Source organism: Myripristis murdjan, chromosome 13, assembly GCF_902150065.1.
Source record: "Myripristis murdjan chromosome 13, fMyrMur1.1, whole genome shotgun sequence".
NCBI lineage: Eukaryota > Metazoa > Chordata > Actinopteri > Holocentriformes > Holocentridae > Myripristis > Myripristis murdjan.
The window spans coordinates 37,710,184-37,727,394 of NC_043992.1; the positions used below are offsets into that span (position 1 = coordinate 37,710,184).

The 17,211-nt window shown below is 43.7% G+C and overlaps 1 protein-coding gene across 6 annotated transcripts in view; it reads left to right on the forward strand.

Moving 5' to 3' along the window:
* Positions 1-1,896: 1,896 nt before the first annotated feature.
* Positions 1,897-17,211, forward strand: part of nectin1b (nectin cell adhesion molecule 1b) — a 165,810-nt gene continuing 150,495 nt past the window's right edge. For all 6 annotated transcript variants that reach the window (XM_030066809.1, XM_030066813.1, XM_030066810.1 and 3 more), the window contains exon 1: positions 1,897-2,783. In XM_030066809.1, the coding sequence (XP_029922669.1) occupies positions 2,732-2,783 (52 nt within the window). In that variant the 5' untranslated portion in view covers positions 1,897-2,731. The remainder of the gene's footprint in view (positions 2,784-17,211) is intronic.

A 17,211-nucleotide genomic window follows, 5' to 3' on the forward strand; every position in this document is an offset into this window, starting at 1 on the left:
CCTGTCATGCCAGGTAATTTCTCATGCAGTTCAGCAGATAATTCAGCAATGCGACAGCTGAGAGCTGACAAAACCTGACAGCATCGGGCAGATCCTGACCGCAGACAGTATTGTGATCACATGCATACCTGTAAGTAAACTGCTGTTACTCCAGATTATGTCATCTACTCTGATCAAAAGGAGGTATGAAGCGTGTCAGTCCCGCTCTGCAGTAATTATCTGAAGACCTAATGTCCACAAGAGGGAAGTCTTATCACATTCATCCTCCCATTCATTTTAGCTGGGACCCTAGCAGCCCTAATCTTGCTTTGTTGTTTTTGAGAAAGGATGAAGGGGCTGAAGGGAATAAAGGAGTGAGGTGGGAGGAAGGGGGATTTAGGTAAAGTTGTTCAGTTCAGTTCACTGCTGAGGCATAATGAAGACGACACCATGCCCCCTCCCTCTCTCTCTCTCTCTCTCTCTCTCTCTCTCTCACTCCCTCACACACACACATTCACACACACGCACACACACATACTCACACTAGAAAATGCTGGGCTAACCAAGGCAGTGATATTAATTTAATTGAATTGTAGTTGTTCTTCGTTCTGTGACTGTTATCATATACTTCAGGATATGTTTTACAGATTTTCAGATAATACAAAAATTGGTCACAAATGTAAATGTAGGTTGTATTTATTTGAAATGCATTTTAGATACGCTTATCTTAGATATGAGATTAGATATACAGTAGGTCAGGCATGTAATGGATTTATATTAGACATATTGAGTTTAGACAGTTAAATTTAGGGAAATTCCCCCTAATAGTCTATTAATATATAACGTTAAAAATTAATGCCAACTAATTTAATACTGGAAATGTGATAGGCCTGGATTTCCCCTGAATGCAAACTTCAATACTGTGATTAGTCTGTGCAGGGAAGCTGAGGCTAGTGGTTCCAAAGTGGGGTCTCAAGACCCCTAAGGCTCCTTGAGAGGGTTCCAGGGAGTCCCCAGACTCCCCATATGTGAGGAATAACTGAGTTTCTGTATTATCTCATTCAAGTTGCAATATTAAGGGAATTTTTGTGCTTGAATATTTTAATGATAGACTTCATTGCCCCCTCCCAGCTACAGAGCAGTGGCACTCAAAGTGGTATCCAGGGAGCTGCATGGGTCCTTGAAGGAGTCCCAGAAGGTTCCCAGAAATGCAGAGGAGTGTAATTTCAGTATTATTTAATTCAATAGAGGGTAACATCATGAGAGAAAATATATTTTTTGATTAGCCCCCTCATCAGCTATAGACCAATGGTTCTCAAAGTGGAGTCTGTGGACCTCCAAGGGTCCCTGAACAGGTTGCCAGAGATCTCAAGCAGTTTATATTGAATAGGTTAATTTCACCATTATTTTACTCAATAAAGGTTACCACAGTCCATTAATGTAAATGTTCATCAGCATATGAGGAATCATTAAAATCCACTACCATTTCACTTGGTACAGTGGGAGAATATATAATGTAAAGATGGCAAATTTGATCATAAATTTCACTGCTTGTCCTCCAGGGAGCTCCAGAAGTCCCTGAAGGGCTTCCAAGCAGTGGTATAATTTCATCGTTATTTAACTCAGCACACTGTGATAATATATCAGGACCCTACTTTTGCATTATACGATAATTTCCTTCTTCCAACCTCTCCACCCAATCTTATCTCCAAAAAATGGGGCTCCCTTCACACCCAGTCTGCTGAACGCCTGGCTATCAGAGAGGCGCTTTGACGTGAAAAAGTTTGGGAGCCTGCCTCGGCCCATCAGGCTGCTAGTACTGCACAGGCAATGCTTTAGCCTTGCAGGACAGCCCAGGCTCCGCCCTGCTCCGACGTCACCCGATTCTGATCTCTCCCAGCGTCAGCGATAGTCAGCAAGACACTGTGGTGGCAGATCAGCGGGGCGGTGCGCATAGCGGGATAACGCTACATTGTATTATACCACCAAAAAAAGGAAGCGGGGCATCTCACTATTCCCGAAGAGTTACAACAACTTGACCGGCCTTGTCTACTAATCTATCCAGCTGGCCGTGGCTGCAGAGGGGGGGACGGGAACTTGGAGGAACTACGGGGTAAAACAACAACGGTGCCAACAGAATTATCTGTTAGGCGCTGGGACAAATTTGCAGACGTTTAGTTCTGCGGGAGAGGCGAAATTTCTCCAGAGGAACTCTCTATCAGTGTTGGAAACTTCCCAGCGCAGCATCGATCGAGGACCTCCCGCCCACTTTACCTCTGATCCACAATACTGGAGGTGGGGGGAGAGAGAGTTCTGCAGCCGCAGCGGTGGATGGAGCAAGAAGGATAGATGGTTAAACTACAAGAGAGCCTTTAATAATAACCCACCTCTCTTTCCTTGCCTTTCCTGCTGTTTCTGAACAGACCGCATCGCCGATCGCGTATAGCCGGCAGCGTGCGCAAATTTACAGCCGCTTGGATCTCATCTGGGGGAGCCGACCAGGTTACTTTTGTCCAAACTCTGCACAAGGAATCGCCGCAGACGCAAAATTGATGCTTTACCACGGAGGAGCGCACCGAACCCCTAGTTTTTTCAAAGTAGCCTACTTGTCGTCAACGAGGGGGGTAGACTGCATATAGTTAAGGGCCGACTGGGGATTTGCAGAAGTTGCATGCTTGGTCTTTGTCGTCTGGAGTGAGCCTTATCCATCCACTCTCAGGTTATCAGAGAAGATCCGGATAGTTGAGGTGCCATGGCGATGTGTGTGGGTGTATGGATACTCCTGCTGGCTCTGCACATCCAAGGTAAGCCGCATACATGTATAGTTTAATAGGGGATTGTCAGAGATCTCTGCACTGTATTGATTAATACCTCCCTGCCCTGTGTGTATGTGTCCTGTTATGCCATAGCACCGACCTGCTCGATGTATGCATTGACGGATCGATTTAACTGCCTGTTTTATTTTTTACAATGGAATGTGTGAATGTGTGAAAGAAATGTGCAGACTATTTTCTCTCGCCAAAATGCAGCCCTCTTGACTCGGTTGCGGAATACTTACTTGACTGTAAAATAATGAACTTACTAAGATAGCAGGCAGATGGCGATATGCACGAACTATGGTGGCCAGGCATAGAAGTATTCCCCAAGTTTCCCAATAGCCTATTGTACCTTATAATGGGCTACTTGTAGCCACAGAGTGACCCTGAATAATAAGAAGCCTTGTTATTGTCAGCTCTACTGTGTAATAGTTGGCTGTTATGAAGAATTAGTGGATCAATAGAGCAATTAGGCCTACAAGTCAAAAACTCATTACAGGCGCAACCACTTACTGTCAGAACCATGTATTTTAAATTATGTATGCAACCCATAGGCCTTCGTCATTTTCATATTCCCTCACGGTGATATTCTAAAAAGAAGTGCAAATTCTTATTCCGGGTATGATGTTTTTCTGTCAAATGACTGGCTGACCATGCTGTGAATGATTCTCCTGAAAGCCAGATAGATTATTTTAAAGCGATTGCATTACTAGTTGATAGATGGAGGAGTGGTTGTTTGACATCGATCATCCTGACATTAAGGCTGCTCACAGTGGGCCTAATTATATGAACACATGCCTGTTAATCTCTCTTGTGTTGCATTGTGTGTTTTTTGACGGATATTGAATGGAGCTTCATCATCTTCAACCTCCTTTCTAATTGGGAAACAAAGCAAGCCAGCACACACAGAGAAAAACACCAGCACAATAATTTGTATTTGTGTGTATTTGTGTGTGCGTGTGAGTGAGTGTGTGCGTGCGTGCGAGCATGCGCGTGCGCGTGGCTGTGTCTGTGCCTGTGTGTAGCTTTGGTAAACTAATCCTGTCTGGGCAAGTGAGTTGCAGCACCAGACATAGATCCATTATGCAGAGGGTTTTAGGCTAACTGAGCTTACTCGAAACTTAACTGGTTTGTTTACATCATGGACAAGTAAATTACTTTGTGGCGCCTCTAGTTTAGGGGAGGAATGAAACAAGGTGAAATGTGGTGAGGAAATGTCAGGTCATATTTTGAGCAGTGCTAATGTTATTCTCTCTGAGAGACCTTGCATATCCCTACAGAGTCCTGTGATAGTCAGCAGTGTTATCACCTTTTAACATGGATTATTTTGCGAGTGCCCTTTCATAGTCTAATATTTTCTCAATATCAGGACTGTTCCTTTTTTCTCAACTCCTCTAAGCTCACGAACAACCAAGATGTTGACCTTGTTCATCTCGCGGCTCCTTATGGCATCACGTGTTTAAGACTGATTGAATACTTTGATCAAAAGCCCTGTCTGATTTACATTGAGATGATCCCTTTGCTTGTGGAGAAGATCAGGATTAACTGGTTCCCTTGGGATTCATGTTGGAAATCTTTTGAAGCTGTTCAATCAAGGGGAGTGGAAAATGTCTCAAAATTTCACCTAAAGCGTCCTGGAAATGTCTTGTTTAAGTAATGCAGGAGATGGCTCCCAAGCCTAATTAAACAACGCAGGATCCATTGCTGTTATTTTCTTTGTTAAATGCCTCAGTTTATTTAAAACCACACCGACTTAATAACTCACATCTTAAGACACATTAATAGAGGGAAGGGCTCGTAAAACTTTTTTTTGTCAGTTGTTATTTGGACTCATTTCTTTTGACATGCAAAAGCAAGAATTTGATCTTTCACCCTGAGGTTAAAGGGTGTGGCCATAAATGCCCACTGTCTTTGATGGCCTAATTGCTATACAGCATGTTTCAGCCTCTATCCTCATTATCCAAGCACAAACAAATGGAAATGGCTCTGACAAATGCAAGAAACAGCAAACCCTATTACAATTGTCCACCAGGGAAAACCATTTGTGCATGTCATAGTAATGGCCACTTGCAGACAACACAAGAGCGTCAGATTCATAAATAAACATTGAGAAATATTTAGACCTGCTCACCAATAGACAATCAGCTAAAGGGAACAGTCAGAATATTAGATCTGTGAATAATAATAGTTAGGTTCCTGCCTCCTTAGATTGGAGCTTGGCCTCTCCTGTATTCCAGACAGATGTTTAATTGAGTGTGAATTGAGTTAGCAACCAGGTGGCTGTTTGTGGCTTGGCTCCATCCTCAGGTCCTGGTGGTGTTTGTGCCCATATAGATATCATTCTCTGCGGTGGGATAAGGAGATTTCCCAGCTTTAAATCCACATCTTAGTTGGATTAAACATTTGGGAAATGAGCTCGGAATGATGGATGAGCATCAACTTTGAATGTACTATTATTTGGAATAGGAATTTGTGTAGCTCTGAAATATAATCTTGGTAATAACTTGGCAGCGTGCAAACTCGACAAATCATTTTGCTCGAGACCCCTGTTGCTCACTTCTGTCAGTCATTTCGTGGAATGTTTTATAGGAGTTGCTTACAGACAGCTGGGAGTAAGCTACACAGCTTTTCTATTAACAGCCTAACACAGAGAGGGATGGAGTTGCATTATCTAGTGTATTACTGTGTGTTAAGCGTGTATGTTTGATTTTTGATTATCATGACACGTGTCCCTAAGAGATTTGGACCATGGCTGATGTCTCCTCTCTCATTTTGATGGACCATGTTGTTGTGTAGACACTTGAGGGTTAATTGCCCAGCAAATTGACTATTTGACACAGTGGAATAGACATGGGGTCATGAGACTATCCCAGATATGTTCGTGGAATGCTCTGGAATGGATGTGTGATCTTGAGCACTTACAGAAGCCAAAGTCAAACGTCTCCTCAGCCCAAAGATGGCGCACAGCTTGAACACTGCTGCCCATGTGGAACATTTTTATAAATAGCATTCTCACTTTGCTCGTTTTTTGTCTTCCTTTTGAAGAAAACTATAATTGCCATTCGGTGGAAAATTGCATTTGATTTGGACTACAGTTTTGATATACTCAGAGTGAGAGAGTCATTATGGGAGTGTTGGGCCTTGATGGTTAGAGTGTGAATGCAAATTGGTCTGATCTTCGTTCCCTGGGGAGTCTCCCTTTGGTCCCTGCTGAGGTGATGGATGGGAGAGAGCTCCTAGTCCTGGGAGACCAGCTAGAGGGGAACTGACAGGAGCTTAAGCCTTGCATGTGCCATAGGAACTAATGGAGGCACTTGGGCACTCAAACTTCTCTCTCTTTGAGCATTTAGCTCCTTGTGGTTCCGCTGTCAGCTCTTTAGCAAATCCCTCTGAAAACACTGCATGAAATGTCTCTTTAAAGTGAAGATTCTTCTGTGTCTGTTAAATTCTGGGAATGGAATGGCCTTTCATTCATTTTAGGTGCCGTTCTCAAACAATTAGGTGATTTCTCTTTTCAAAGGTAATTATTTGCATTAACTTTCATATAATTAGAGGCAATTTTTCTGTTTTTTTCCCTCTTTTTTCTTCATAATGCACATTTACAACCCCTGTGGTCTCGGCATAAAGGCAGCATATCACTGAATAGATGAATAAAACATGCTGATAAGCACTGAACCTAAATAATGGAAAGGTTATGACAAAATGGAGTGTTCTCTGCGTGTGGATGACTGCACAAATAGTATTAACTACAGAGTGAATGTTAAATTAAGTTCCCATCTCCGATTGTTTGGAGTCTGTATTTGATGCATCGGATTTTGCTAATGATAAGGAATAAGTAAGTGTTTTAAGGCCTCCAGTGGATCTAAGAAAGCCCAAGCACGAGCATCTTACAAGTGCTTCTGCATGTCATTGAGATGATGAAATTGTTTGGATCTGATCCCCCATCACAAAATAAGCCTGTTTTATCGGGTTGGGACTTTAGTCAAATACCAGAAGTAATATTTGTCCCAATAAGATTACCAGATTGGCATTCTAAGCTTACCAGATAGCTTTTGTGAGAACGTACAGCACAGAATCATATGCAGTGTCCTCATTCTGATCCTGGCGTTTGGTTTGTGTTGTGATACGACGCCACTCCAGTGTCCCCTCTTGCTCCTGTGCCGCCTTTACACTAGACAGTGGCCATGCTGGATCAGAGTGGAGTGCGCGTTTGTCTGCAAGCTGCAAGCTGCAAGCTGCAATTTTCTGCTTGAAAACCTTGAAATTCTGTTCTGTTTTAACTCAAATCACAGAATCAGCAAAGACAGAAAACGGGAAATCGATAAAATAGGATCCAGCCTTGCCTCTCGCCTTTTCTGATTTGGTATTAATGTGCTCTGTTGATTTTCTTTTTTTTTTCCCCCCTCTGAACCAGTTGATTCCTGTCAAGAGATTAAGTGGTTAAATTCATGTTTTGTTTTTTTTTTTCAAGTAGCTAATAAGCGACAATACTTGTTCCACATTTCCTTTGCCATTTGTGAAAAAGGGCTGTTCCAGAATTGGAGGATCGGCTCGTAACGGCTCCTAAATTGATGCAAATCTGCTCTGAAGAAAAAGTAAATAATCTCACATGTTGGAGGGATTTTGACAGGCTGCAGTGTTTCACATGTGATACTGTTTTTGCTTGCCAGTAGCTTCTAGAGAGTTTCCTTGCATTGCTTCCTTGCTCCTCTGGTGCACAGTTACTATAGTTACCCTTAATCAGTCATTTCCGTTAAAAGCAAAATATATTTATTTCTTCATCTGCATTCATTTCCCCAGGTATTTTTATTTTTTTTTGGTGCCATTTTGTAAAAGGAACAGCATGTTAAGATTGCGTTTTAATGTCGCTATTTACTGTTACTTACAGTCATGTGGAATTTTCTGCTTGGTAGTTAACATGAGAAACAGTATGGCATTCTTTGCTCATGGTGTCTGGGTTTACAATTGGGGCATTTAGTCATGGGTTGATCTGGGATTGAGAGAGTGGATAATTCCTGATCTTCCCACTAAAGCTGTATGCCTTTAAAATAAAGCAGATCTGATCACTGCAGCTCCCGCCCCCCTGTGTGACTGCTTGAACAAGTCAATTTACAGCAGGCAGCTGGGCTGATGTGCTTCCATTAAGGAGAGCACAACTCCTGATAACCAGTCAGTAAAGAACCTTGGGACTGAGGCTAAGGGGGAAATATTGAGGTAAAAACCACAGCTGTTGTGACACAAATCCACAGTTTTGCCTTTGGTCGCAGTGCCACAGAGGAGCCACTGTTAGGTCTGGGCGATGACTGTAGAATCTCATAGTAATGGTGTGGTGATTTTGGGATATTGTGACACATAATTGTGCTTTCTGAGCTGACAATAAAAAAGCGCATTTTATTTAGAAATTGGCCATGAGAGGAGTATTATTTGAAAATTGTAACTCATAGCTTTACATGTATTGTTATGGAGAAGAAAAGAAAACGAGAAAAGAGTATTGTGATATTGATCAAAGCCATGATGTCTTAACTACCGTGCTTTATTTGAAGTTATATTACCACATACACTCCGGCAGTTTTGCTGCAACTTAAGGGGAACTTTGGGTGTTCGTCCTCGCTGGCAACAAATTTCACTCCTGGCTCTGGTTTACATGGATTGGGATACAGTTCAAGACAGGGAGGACTGGTTGATCCTGTTCCTTCTTGACTCCTGACGGTTGAATTTTGTGCTGACTCGTCCGTCCACTGTCAACAGCGGGCTTGCAGCGCTGTCGACTGCAATCTCAGGTTAGACCGATGTTAGTCTCGGTTGCCAGGCCTTTCTCCAGGAGACAGCTCCAGGAGAAAGGCCTTGCTGAAGCTGGTTCTTATGTCAGGAAAAAAAAAAAAAGTAAAGTGTTTGTACTTGTTAAACCAATACAAACTGTAAAGCGCCTAAACTGTGTAATACACTGCAAAACTGTTCTGGGGGAAATGTTTCTGTTGAGCATTTTGCTGTTAGCCAAAGGCGATTGCTACAATCAGGTGAGATTCGAATAGCCGACATCATGCATCAGTCTCCACAAAAGAAAACACCACTGATAAAAGTAGAAGATGTAAGAAGCTAAGCATCCTGGCTTATTGCACAATAACTTTTTTCATCTTTTCCGTGTACAGTAGCTGCACACCTGCTGTCCTGACAGTGCTGCTGCTTGTTGTTGGGGACTGGTTGAAGCATGAAAGGTGGAAATTACCAACCAGAATAGAGAGAATTCAGAGGAAAGGGAGGGTCTGCGAAAACCGGCTGAGGCGTGTCTTGCCAGGCTAGACCGATATCTATCACTTTGCTTATATGCTGGGCCATTATCAGTGTTTTTTATTACATATTTAATATCAGCCCGTCCATAGCGTCATCCACCTCCATAGGATAGATTTTCCTCCCAGACTCCAGCGACATAAAAACAGCCATGCAGCATGAAATTCTCATTTTCATGACACATTTTATTTATTCACTTAATTATTGAGCTCTGTAATTGACTGGCAACCTATCTGTGGTATTTCCCTGACTTCCACTCAGTACATGCTGGGATAGGCTCCAGCCCCCTATGACCATGATTAGCAATAAGTGGGAAAATAAAATGGAATGGAATGGATTGTAGTGGTGAATGAATGGATTAAGAAATGAATGAATGAATGAATGAATGAATGAATGAATGAGTGATTTTTTTTTTTGCAGCAGGGGTTTTTGAAAATGCATTCTTGGATTAAAGTCGTAATATATCCCAGAGTTTTCCCTACCTTGAGGAGCTGCTGAGCCACCTAAAAGATTTTCATTAGCAAGGGCATCAGTGGGGAATTTTATTGTCCCGTTATAGTCTAAATTCTCATTGAGAGCCCTTTTCACCCAGTTGTTGGGGGAAAGTCTTTAACTTAATAAAATTTGGACTTGAAAATGCTCTAATTTTGAGAGATTGAATGGCGCCATGAAATATTGTGTATTGACTTTTGTCTAAAAATGTCAATATGGAATCAAAAAGTCTTATTACATCTGCTCCTCTTTTAACTTAACCCCATCCACATGCTGTCCACACATGCACCCCCCCCCCCCAGAGGTGATGCTGAAATGGAGTTCCAGCTTACAGAACACGTTTAGTCAAGGTATTGAATGTTTATAAGATTCAATATTGACTTTCGCAACAGTATCAAAGTAGGGCTGAGATTTCGGCTCTATTTTCGGATTTTTATCTTGTACTTTCGGCAAACTCGGATTCCCCCCCACCCCCCCACCCTCCCCTCCCCTCCTCACACATGTTCGTGTCTCCTCCCCCTTCCCCTCTTCCCTCCTGTCTCTCTCTCTCAGCGTCTGAGGATGGTGCGTGCTATGAGTCGGCTTGGTTAGCACTTGATACAAAAGCGGGTTTGTTTCATGAAATGTTTCCCTTTTTAATGAGTGATGGTGTTCGCTCATTTAATATTCCGAGCTGATATCTCTCCGGGAGCTGACTGTGCTTCAAAGCAACAGCTTGGTTGTAAATGTGTGTGTGTGTGTGTGTGTGTGTGTGGGGTGGGGGGTTTGGGGGCAGCGGCTGTGGTGGTGGAGCAGGAGGAGGAGGAGGAGGAGGGTGGGGGGTGCTTAGAAAACACAAACACAGGTTTATTTATTCTCTCTGACATATAGCTAAGCTCCCAGTGTGCTGCAGCTCGGTGCAAAGCTCCTTAGTGCCCTCGTCCTGCGCAGACAGACGAGCAAATGAAACTGATAACAGGTCAGCTCTGTGTTAGTCATATTTCTTACTGTGCGCGTCTTTCATATGTTTGTATCCTTCCCTCCACGCTGTGATCAACTTTTGAGATGATTGCCCGGTTCGAAAGGATTTCTATTGCTTATTTATGAACACATTTGAAGCGCATTTCATCATTTCTGCCTCGGCTGAAACCGGCGCTTGCCTGTACAGTAGGGCCAAAGTCAACACGCATATTTAGTTTTGGGGTTTGAAATCCTGGTCCGCTCCATTGTGCCCATTTTTAATGTGGTCCGGCCTTTCTGAGAGCGAGATGAAGATAAATACAGAGATGACCCGCAGTTTGGCATTGATCCTTCCATTTTGTCAGCAGGGTTCATGCCAAAAGTAACTAATGTGGTCTGCTATTGATTCCCCTGTTTCAAGCCTGGCTGAATTTCACTCTAATGTTGCATTGTTTTCAGAAAATCAGATGTGCCAAATGCTCCACACCCCCTTCTTGTATGTCCTTGCTTTTTTGGCTGGCACTGTTTGAATCTGGCTGGAATTGGCCTTTAGAAGTTTATTTACGGGCTATTTTTTTTTTTTTCTTCTTATTTTCTGTGTGTGTGTGTACTAGGTATTGCTAATGTTGTGGGGACATAAATCTGTTTACACAGTCACGTTGTGGGGACTCGCCTCCCTTATGGGGACAAAAAGCAAGTCCCCATAAGTGAAAATCATTAATTTTAGGGTGGAGACTTGATTTAAAGGTAAGATAACTTTAGGGTTAGGTTAAGGTTAGGGTTAGGGTTAGGGTTAGGCAGGTAGTGGTTAGGGTTAAGGTTAGGATAAATCTCCAGGAAATGAATGTAAGTCAATGTAATGTCCTCTGAAGTGATGGAAACACGACTGTGTGTGTGTGTGTGTGTGAGAGAGAGAGAGAGAGAGAGAGAGTGGAGGGGGTTAATAGCCTCTCAAGTCACACCTCACAGGAGTAAGGGACCCTGTTTATCCCTTTATCTCTAGCCGTAACAGACAAAACACTGCATCAGCGCCGCGCCTATTTAGGCTATTGACTCGTATGCATAAACGCCATAGCGTGAGGTATGGCTGCGCTGTGGCAAAACTCTGTTTACGCCTCTAAATGCATCAGCGTGCTCAAAATAGATCAGACTCCAATAAAGGGAAGAAAACAAGGGAAAGGAATACATGCAATTTTATTCTTGCTGTTGTAGAGGACATTCCTCAGGGTGCTCGATTCAACGGGCAGATTATATGAATGTGGTGCAGAGGGTTCATGCTCACAGGTAGGAGCTATACACAGAAGTCACACACACACACACACACACGTCTGCTGCACTATCCCCAGTGCATTATTTTAGGGAGTGACTTCAGAACGGAGCTGGGCGGGGATTCCCTTCTCCCTGGTGAGGAGCTGCAGCGATACAGCACCAGCCTCTCCTCCATCTCTCCTGGCCCAGCGTCCCCAACCAAAGCACCCCCGCCCCCCCCCCACCCTCCTCCTCACTTCTCCCTGCTTCTTCCAGCTGAATAACTTTGCCAGGAGCTCCCACATGGGAGCCTCCACCCTGGCATCAACTTCTTGCTTGGCTATGAGACCGCTGGTGGAATTAACCAGTCAGGGATCTGGAAGTGGGCTTTGATACCAGTGAAGGAATCGCAGGGGGCCATTTTGTAGGTTAGAGCAATTGTCAGTTGAGCCATGCAAATGCCAAATGCTGCGTCGGGCCAGGGAAACAGAAGGTTGCGGGTCAGGGGTTCCTTCTCTCCTGCCCACGTGTTGAACATCTGAGTTGCAACACTTGATGTGATGGTAACATATGCACATATAACCAGCCACAGGAACTCCCACGCGCTGACCCTGCACCTACACAGCGCGCGGACTCACAGATTTAGACTTAAAATGATCAGTGCCTTTTCTCGGGTTTATCGGCGTTTCTCGATTGAGTTTCCGTCCTTATTTTAACCATATGCGGCGCTCACAAAGCAGAGCACGAGCATCAGTAAATATTTATTTCAGATGGATGGAGAGGCCTCGCAATTGTTCCTGGCACGGCGCAGCCTTCGTCAGCATCATGACGCCTGAAAATAGAAGCTAAAGAGGAACAAATGTGAGGAATGAGAAACTTGATATAAAGGCTGTTTAATGCTGCAGCAAGTGCCTCAAAACACCGTCGTCGCTCCCACTTGCAGACTCACGCTCTTCCGTTTGCCAAGTTTCGAGTTGTTCTGCAGAATGACTTTAAGGATTGTGCTTCTCTCTCCCGAAGTCATGGAAAAATGATTTGCGAGGGGAAAAGCAGCGGCCCAAACGTGAGGAGGGAAAAGGGAAAAGGAGATTTACATGTAGACCCTGCGGGGGATGGGAGTTTGCAGAGGGTCATGCTGTTCCTGAATGAGGCTATGTTCCAGGGGTGATTCCAGTTTGCCTTGAAATAGTGTTCTTGGCTGAAACTCTATTTAGGCACACTGGGACTGCTGGATGGATGAAAAGACTTGTGCAAATAAAAGTTCATTCAATTTTTTCCAGCTCATTAGGTCTTTTTTCAGTCACTGTGTGGGAAGCCAGTGGACCCCCAGAACCAACTCACATTCTCCATTAGAGCCATTTTCAAACAAACGCGTTGCCTGTTGCATAATGCCGCGAATATCATGACACATAAAACACCAAATTAAATTAAAAGCTCCATAATGTGCTAAAGATCATATTGTCTGCTAAATTAGTCTAATTAAAGCCGTTCTAAATTTGAGTAATGACTGATTTAGAAGCTCAATCAGATCTTTTATATATATATATTAAAAAAAAAAAAAAAAGTGGTTCCAACTCAAGATAAAACGGAGGTCCCGTGTTTTCAATGGGTCGCGAAAATATTGGATGAAACCGGTAGGAGGACGAAACTGATTGGATTTGTCCCACGTCGCTGTGGGTGTGTTTTTATCCCTGCTGTTTGTGAATTATTGGTAATGCGGAAAGAGAAAAAGCAATTCCTGCCAGATCGGCGCTCTTGTGGAAGTAATCCAAACAACGGGGGGCTGATACTATGTGACGCTGTGCGGGTTTTAAAGGGTTAATCCTATTGATGGGGTGGTGGGATTTGCCAGTGTAATTCCGCTGGAAGTTTCTCTGACTTCTCGCCATCGGAGAGAGATGGTGTGTGAGGTTAGGGGGCACTTTGTTGTTCGCTGCACTTCCCCCTTTCGCTCGAACCCCCTCTTTCCTTCTCACAGTGCTGATGCTTCGTGACTGGCGTGGGGCGGGTATTTGTTTTTGCAGCGGAAACCGAGGAAGGAGTGCACCGAAGCGTGAATATGTGTGTGTGTATGTGTGTGTGTGTGTGTGTGTGTGTGTTGGTGAGTGCACAAATGCATAAGTGTACGTCCATGCGCAGGCCTGAGGCAGAGGCAGCTTCACGTTGCCGGCCCTGCTCCCCCTGATCCTGACCCACTTTCTTTTCCCCGCTCATCGCTCCCTCTTTAATTGCCGCTCGGCACACTGAGGCCATCTGCTCAACAGAGGCCCGTCGCCATGGAGATGCTGGGAGGCTTTTCGGATTTGCTGTGGACTGACCAACAGGGAAATAGAGGTCAGGGAATGGGGGTAGGGTGTTGGACAGTCAAAGGGGCACTAGAACTGTGCCATGGGATGCTTCTCCCAGCCTGACTTTGACATGGCAATAAAACACCTGTATGGCACAACTGAAACTGATACACTCACATCACCGTGCTACTTTTCATATATTGCACGCCGGATTGTCCCATCACAAAAGAGAAATTGACAAAAGGTGTATTATCACCATAAATAATGGGAATATGATTTTGTACAATTTTTTTTTTTGTAGCCATCCTTTGTAATTATTTGGTGTTGGAGTCGCTGTGGAGCATTTCTAAGGGACTATATATAATAGTACAGCTCTGACAGAAAGAAAAAAAAAATATTTTCCTGTGTTTTACGAGCTACACTTTTCTTAACTGTCATTTGTAACAATAAGCCGCCGTATGTAAGCCCAAGAGGGCCGTTGTATGCAATGAGGCATCCGTCTGTGTGAAGATTTCCTTGTTTGGCTCAGTTTGATGTATATTTAGCAGCTTCGTCTTCCTCCCAGTATCATGACGAGCTGCGCTCTTTTATGTGTGCTCTTTCCTTATGAGTTGCTTTGTGTGTTATTGCTGCTCCCACTTACTTCTTTTCCAATGACACGCCTCAGTGAGGAAGGAGTTGTGCTATGTTTCCAATTAACATTCAGGCGTATTTCAGAGCCGCGGTCTGCGCGTCGAGGTCGCCTCTCACTATGAGTCTGTCAGCAGCGCTTGCAATCAAGTCTGCCCCGTGTGTTGCTTAAATATTCAGATATTCCACGCATGTTCCACCGGCTAATTCTGCCAAATAGCTGCCATTTTATTTCAGGAGAATGTTTTACTTAAACGGTTCTAATGGAGCCTTGGTATTGACCTCTGCCACAGGCACAATGGTGAGCTTTGGGAGCAAATGTTTATATTTACTCCTCTTTTAAAGGTCAATATCGGTAGCTGTCATTTCTAAAGTGTCATTTATAGGTCAATACCTCATTAGTAATCCAGTAGAATCTGGATCAAATGCAGCTGTTGTGTTGTTTGTGTCACTGAACTGCAAGCGGTTCCACTTTCTTCAAGTTCAAGGCAAAGCCACACGGCGTTAACCGCTGCTGCATTCAACACGTCAGGATCGTATATGTGCAATTTTTTCTCCATTCAATGATGAATTCATATTACTCATAATAGGCTACATGAGCGTGTTTTAATTAATCTAACCAGGTGTGCTACAGTAGGCTCACATGTTTATCAAGGTGCGAGATGTGTTATGAATATCAGTGCACATGTAATGTGTGTTGGTGCAGGCAGCATAGCATGGCAGACAGACTAAACAGTGCAGGTGGGTGTAAGTCTCTTCAAGTTAAATGCTACTGCATTATGGCATTTGCTGTATATTTCTACCAGTTTGCTTAACAACACTCAGGCCTCCTACAACGCCTGTCAGAATGTGCCGACTTTGATGCGATCTCTATCTGCATAGATACCTTAGACAGCTTATTTTGCTCCCCCATCACTCAGCACAGACAGAGTAACACAGGAAGCTGTGACAGCGAAAAAGGTAGCTCTGTCAATTTAAACTCCTGTGAGTGCTTGATCTCCGAGTTGCCCAAATGTACAGTTGGAGCTGAAGTTAACAAGACAATGTGCCCAGTGCCTGTAATTGGACTGGGTCCATTTCAGTAGTGTGGAAAGATAGAGCCTGTCTGTCTGCCTGCTCTCCAGTCAAGGTCATGATGTTGAGCACTGGACGTGTTATATTTCCTACCAGGCCCTTCGTCCTATCATGGCTTATCCAGCTGCCGCTGTGAAGAGGTTGGGTGAGAACTACTGTGCTCGGCGGGTAACACACTAGATTATGTGCTTGGAGAGATTAATCAAACCGCATGATCTAGTGGTGTGAATGAGTGAGGAAGTGAACTTTTATCAAACCAGTTGCACCAACATGAACGCCTTAAGCTTTGTTTTGTTTGTCCTGCCTGTCATTGCCAAAGGGGCTGCACATTTTATGGTTTGACATAAGCTGATGGAGTAATGGGAAATAAACAATGTCTTTCCAGAGGACTATGTCATGGTGTAGCACTCTGGATGGACTCAGTAAAGTGAAGTGATTTTCATATGCTGTGTTGTGCCAGACTCCTGATTGCAGTTTGAATGGAGGCCATGCTAAAGGAGGACTGTAATTAGCCCTCCTCAAGTGCACATGCTGACTCAACAGTCATGCCGTTTGATTTGTTTAACAAGGGGTGACTGCCTTCCTTCTCCCTGTCTGAACTGCGCCTCATCGCTCTACTTTTATCATCCAATTCACGACTCTGTTCTGTAACTGTGTCCTTAGCTGTTTATTACGCTCTGTAGCAAAGAACTGCATTCCTTTTTATGGACGACAGAGGGAAAAGGTTGCTCACTATTCAACAGAATGCAATCCACTCCACCACTCAACGGAATATTTATTTATTTACCTTCCAGATGCCATTTTGGTCTGCAGAGTCCCTCGAGAGGAAAATGCATTAAGCCACTCACTGTATTTACTTGTGTTGGATTGATGCTGATGTGTGAGGGCAGGCCAGAGGATGGAGGATGGGAAATTGATCATCGGTGAATGAGTGTCAAGGGAATCTTGACATCCACAACTGCTTTTCACGCTTTGAGCTTGGAGAATCCATCAAGCCCAAACCCAGCGCCATCTGAGACTAAAACTCCTTACCACATAGATTAAGACATTGCCGCTTGTGCAGGCATGCACACGTGTGTGGTCTGCTTTATTTGATTGTAGAGGATAATTGATTCACCCTGCTTGCTTGTACCATCTAGGTTATTACAACATGCAGTACAAACATATTCACATTAGAGTCTTGGGTGCATTTGTTGATGTGTTTCCCGACATATATGAGGAATGACCACATGCTCATGCACTGGGGAAAGCAGAGCTTGCCCCTAGTTACATTTGCTCTACAAATATATATTTGTAAAATCATTGGAGCTTTACAAGTCCCTCTGCCAACGGATGTCATTGATATTGAATGAGAAAACAAATGACGCAGAATCAAAATTAATATCTGCAACAATCTTGTATGTAATCTAATAAAACTCAACACTGATATGCAGTGATTGTCAACTATTGCACATTGA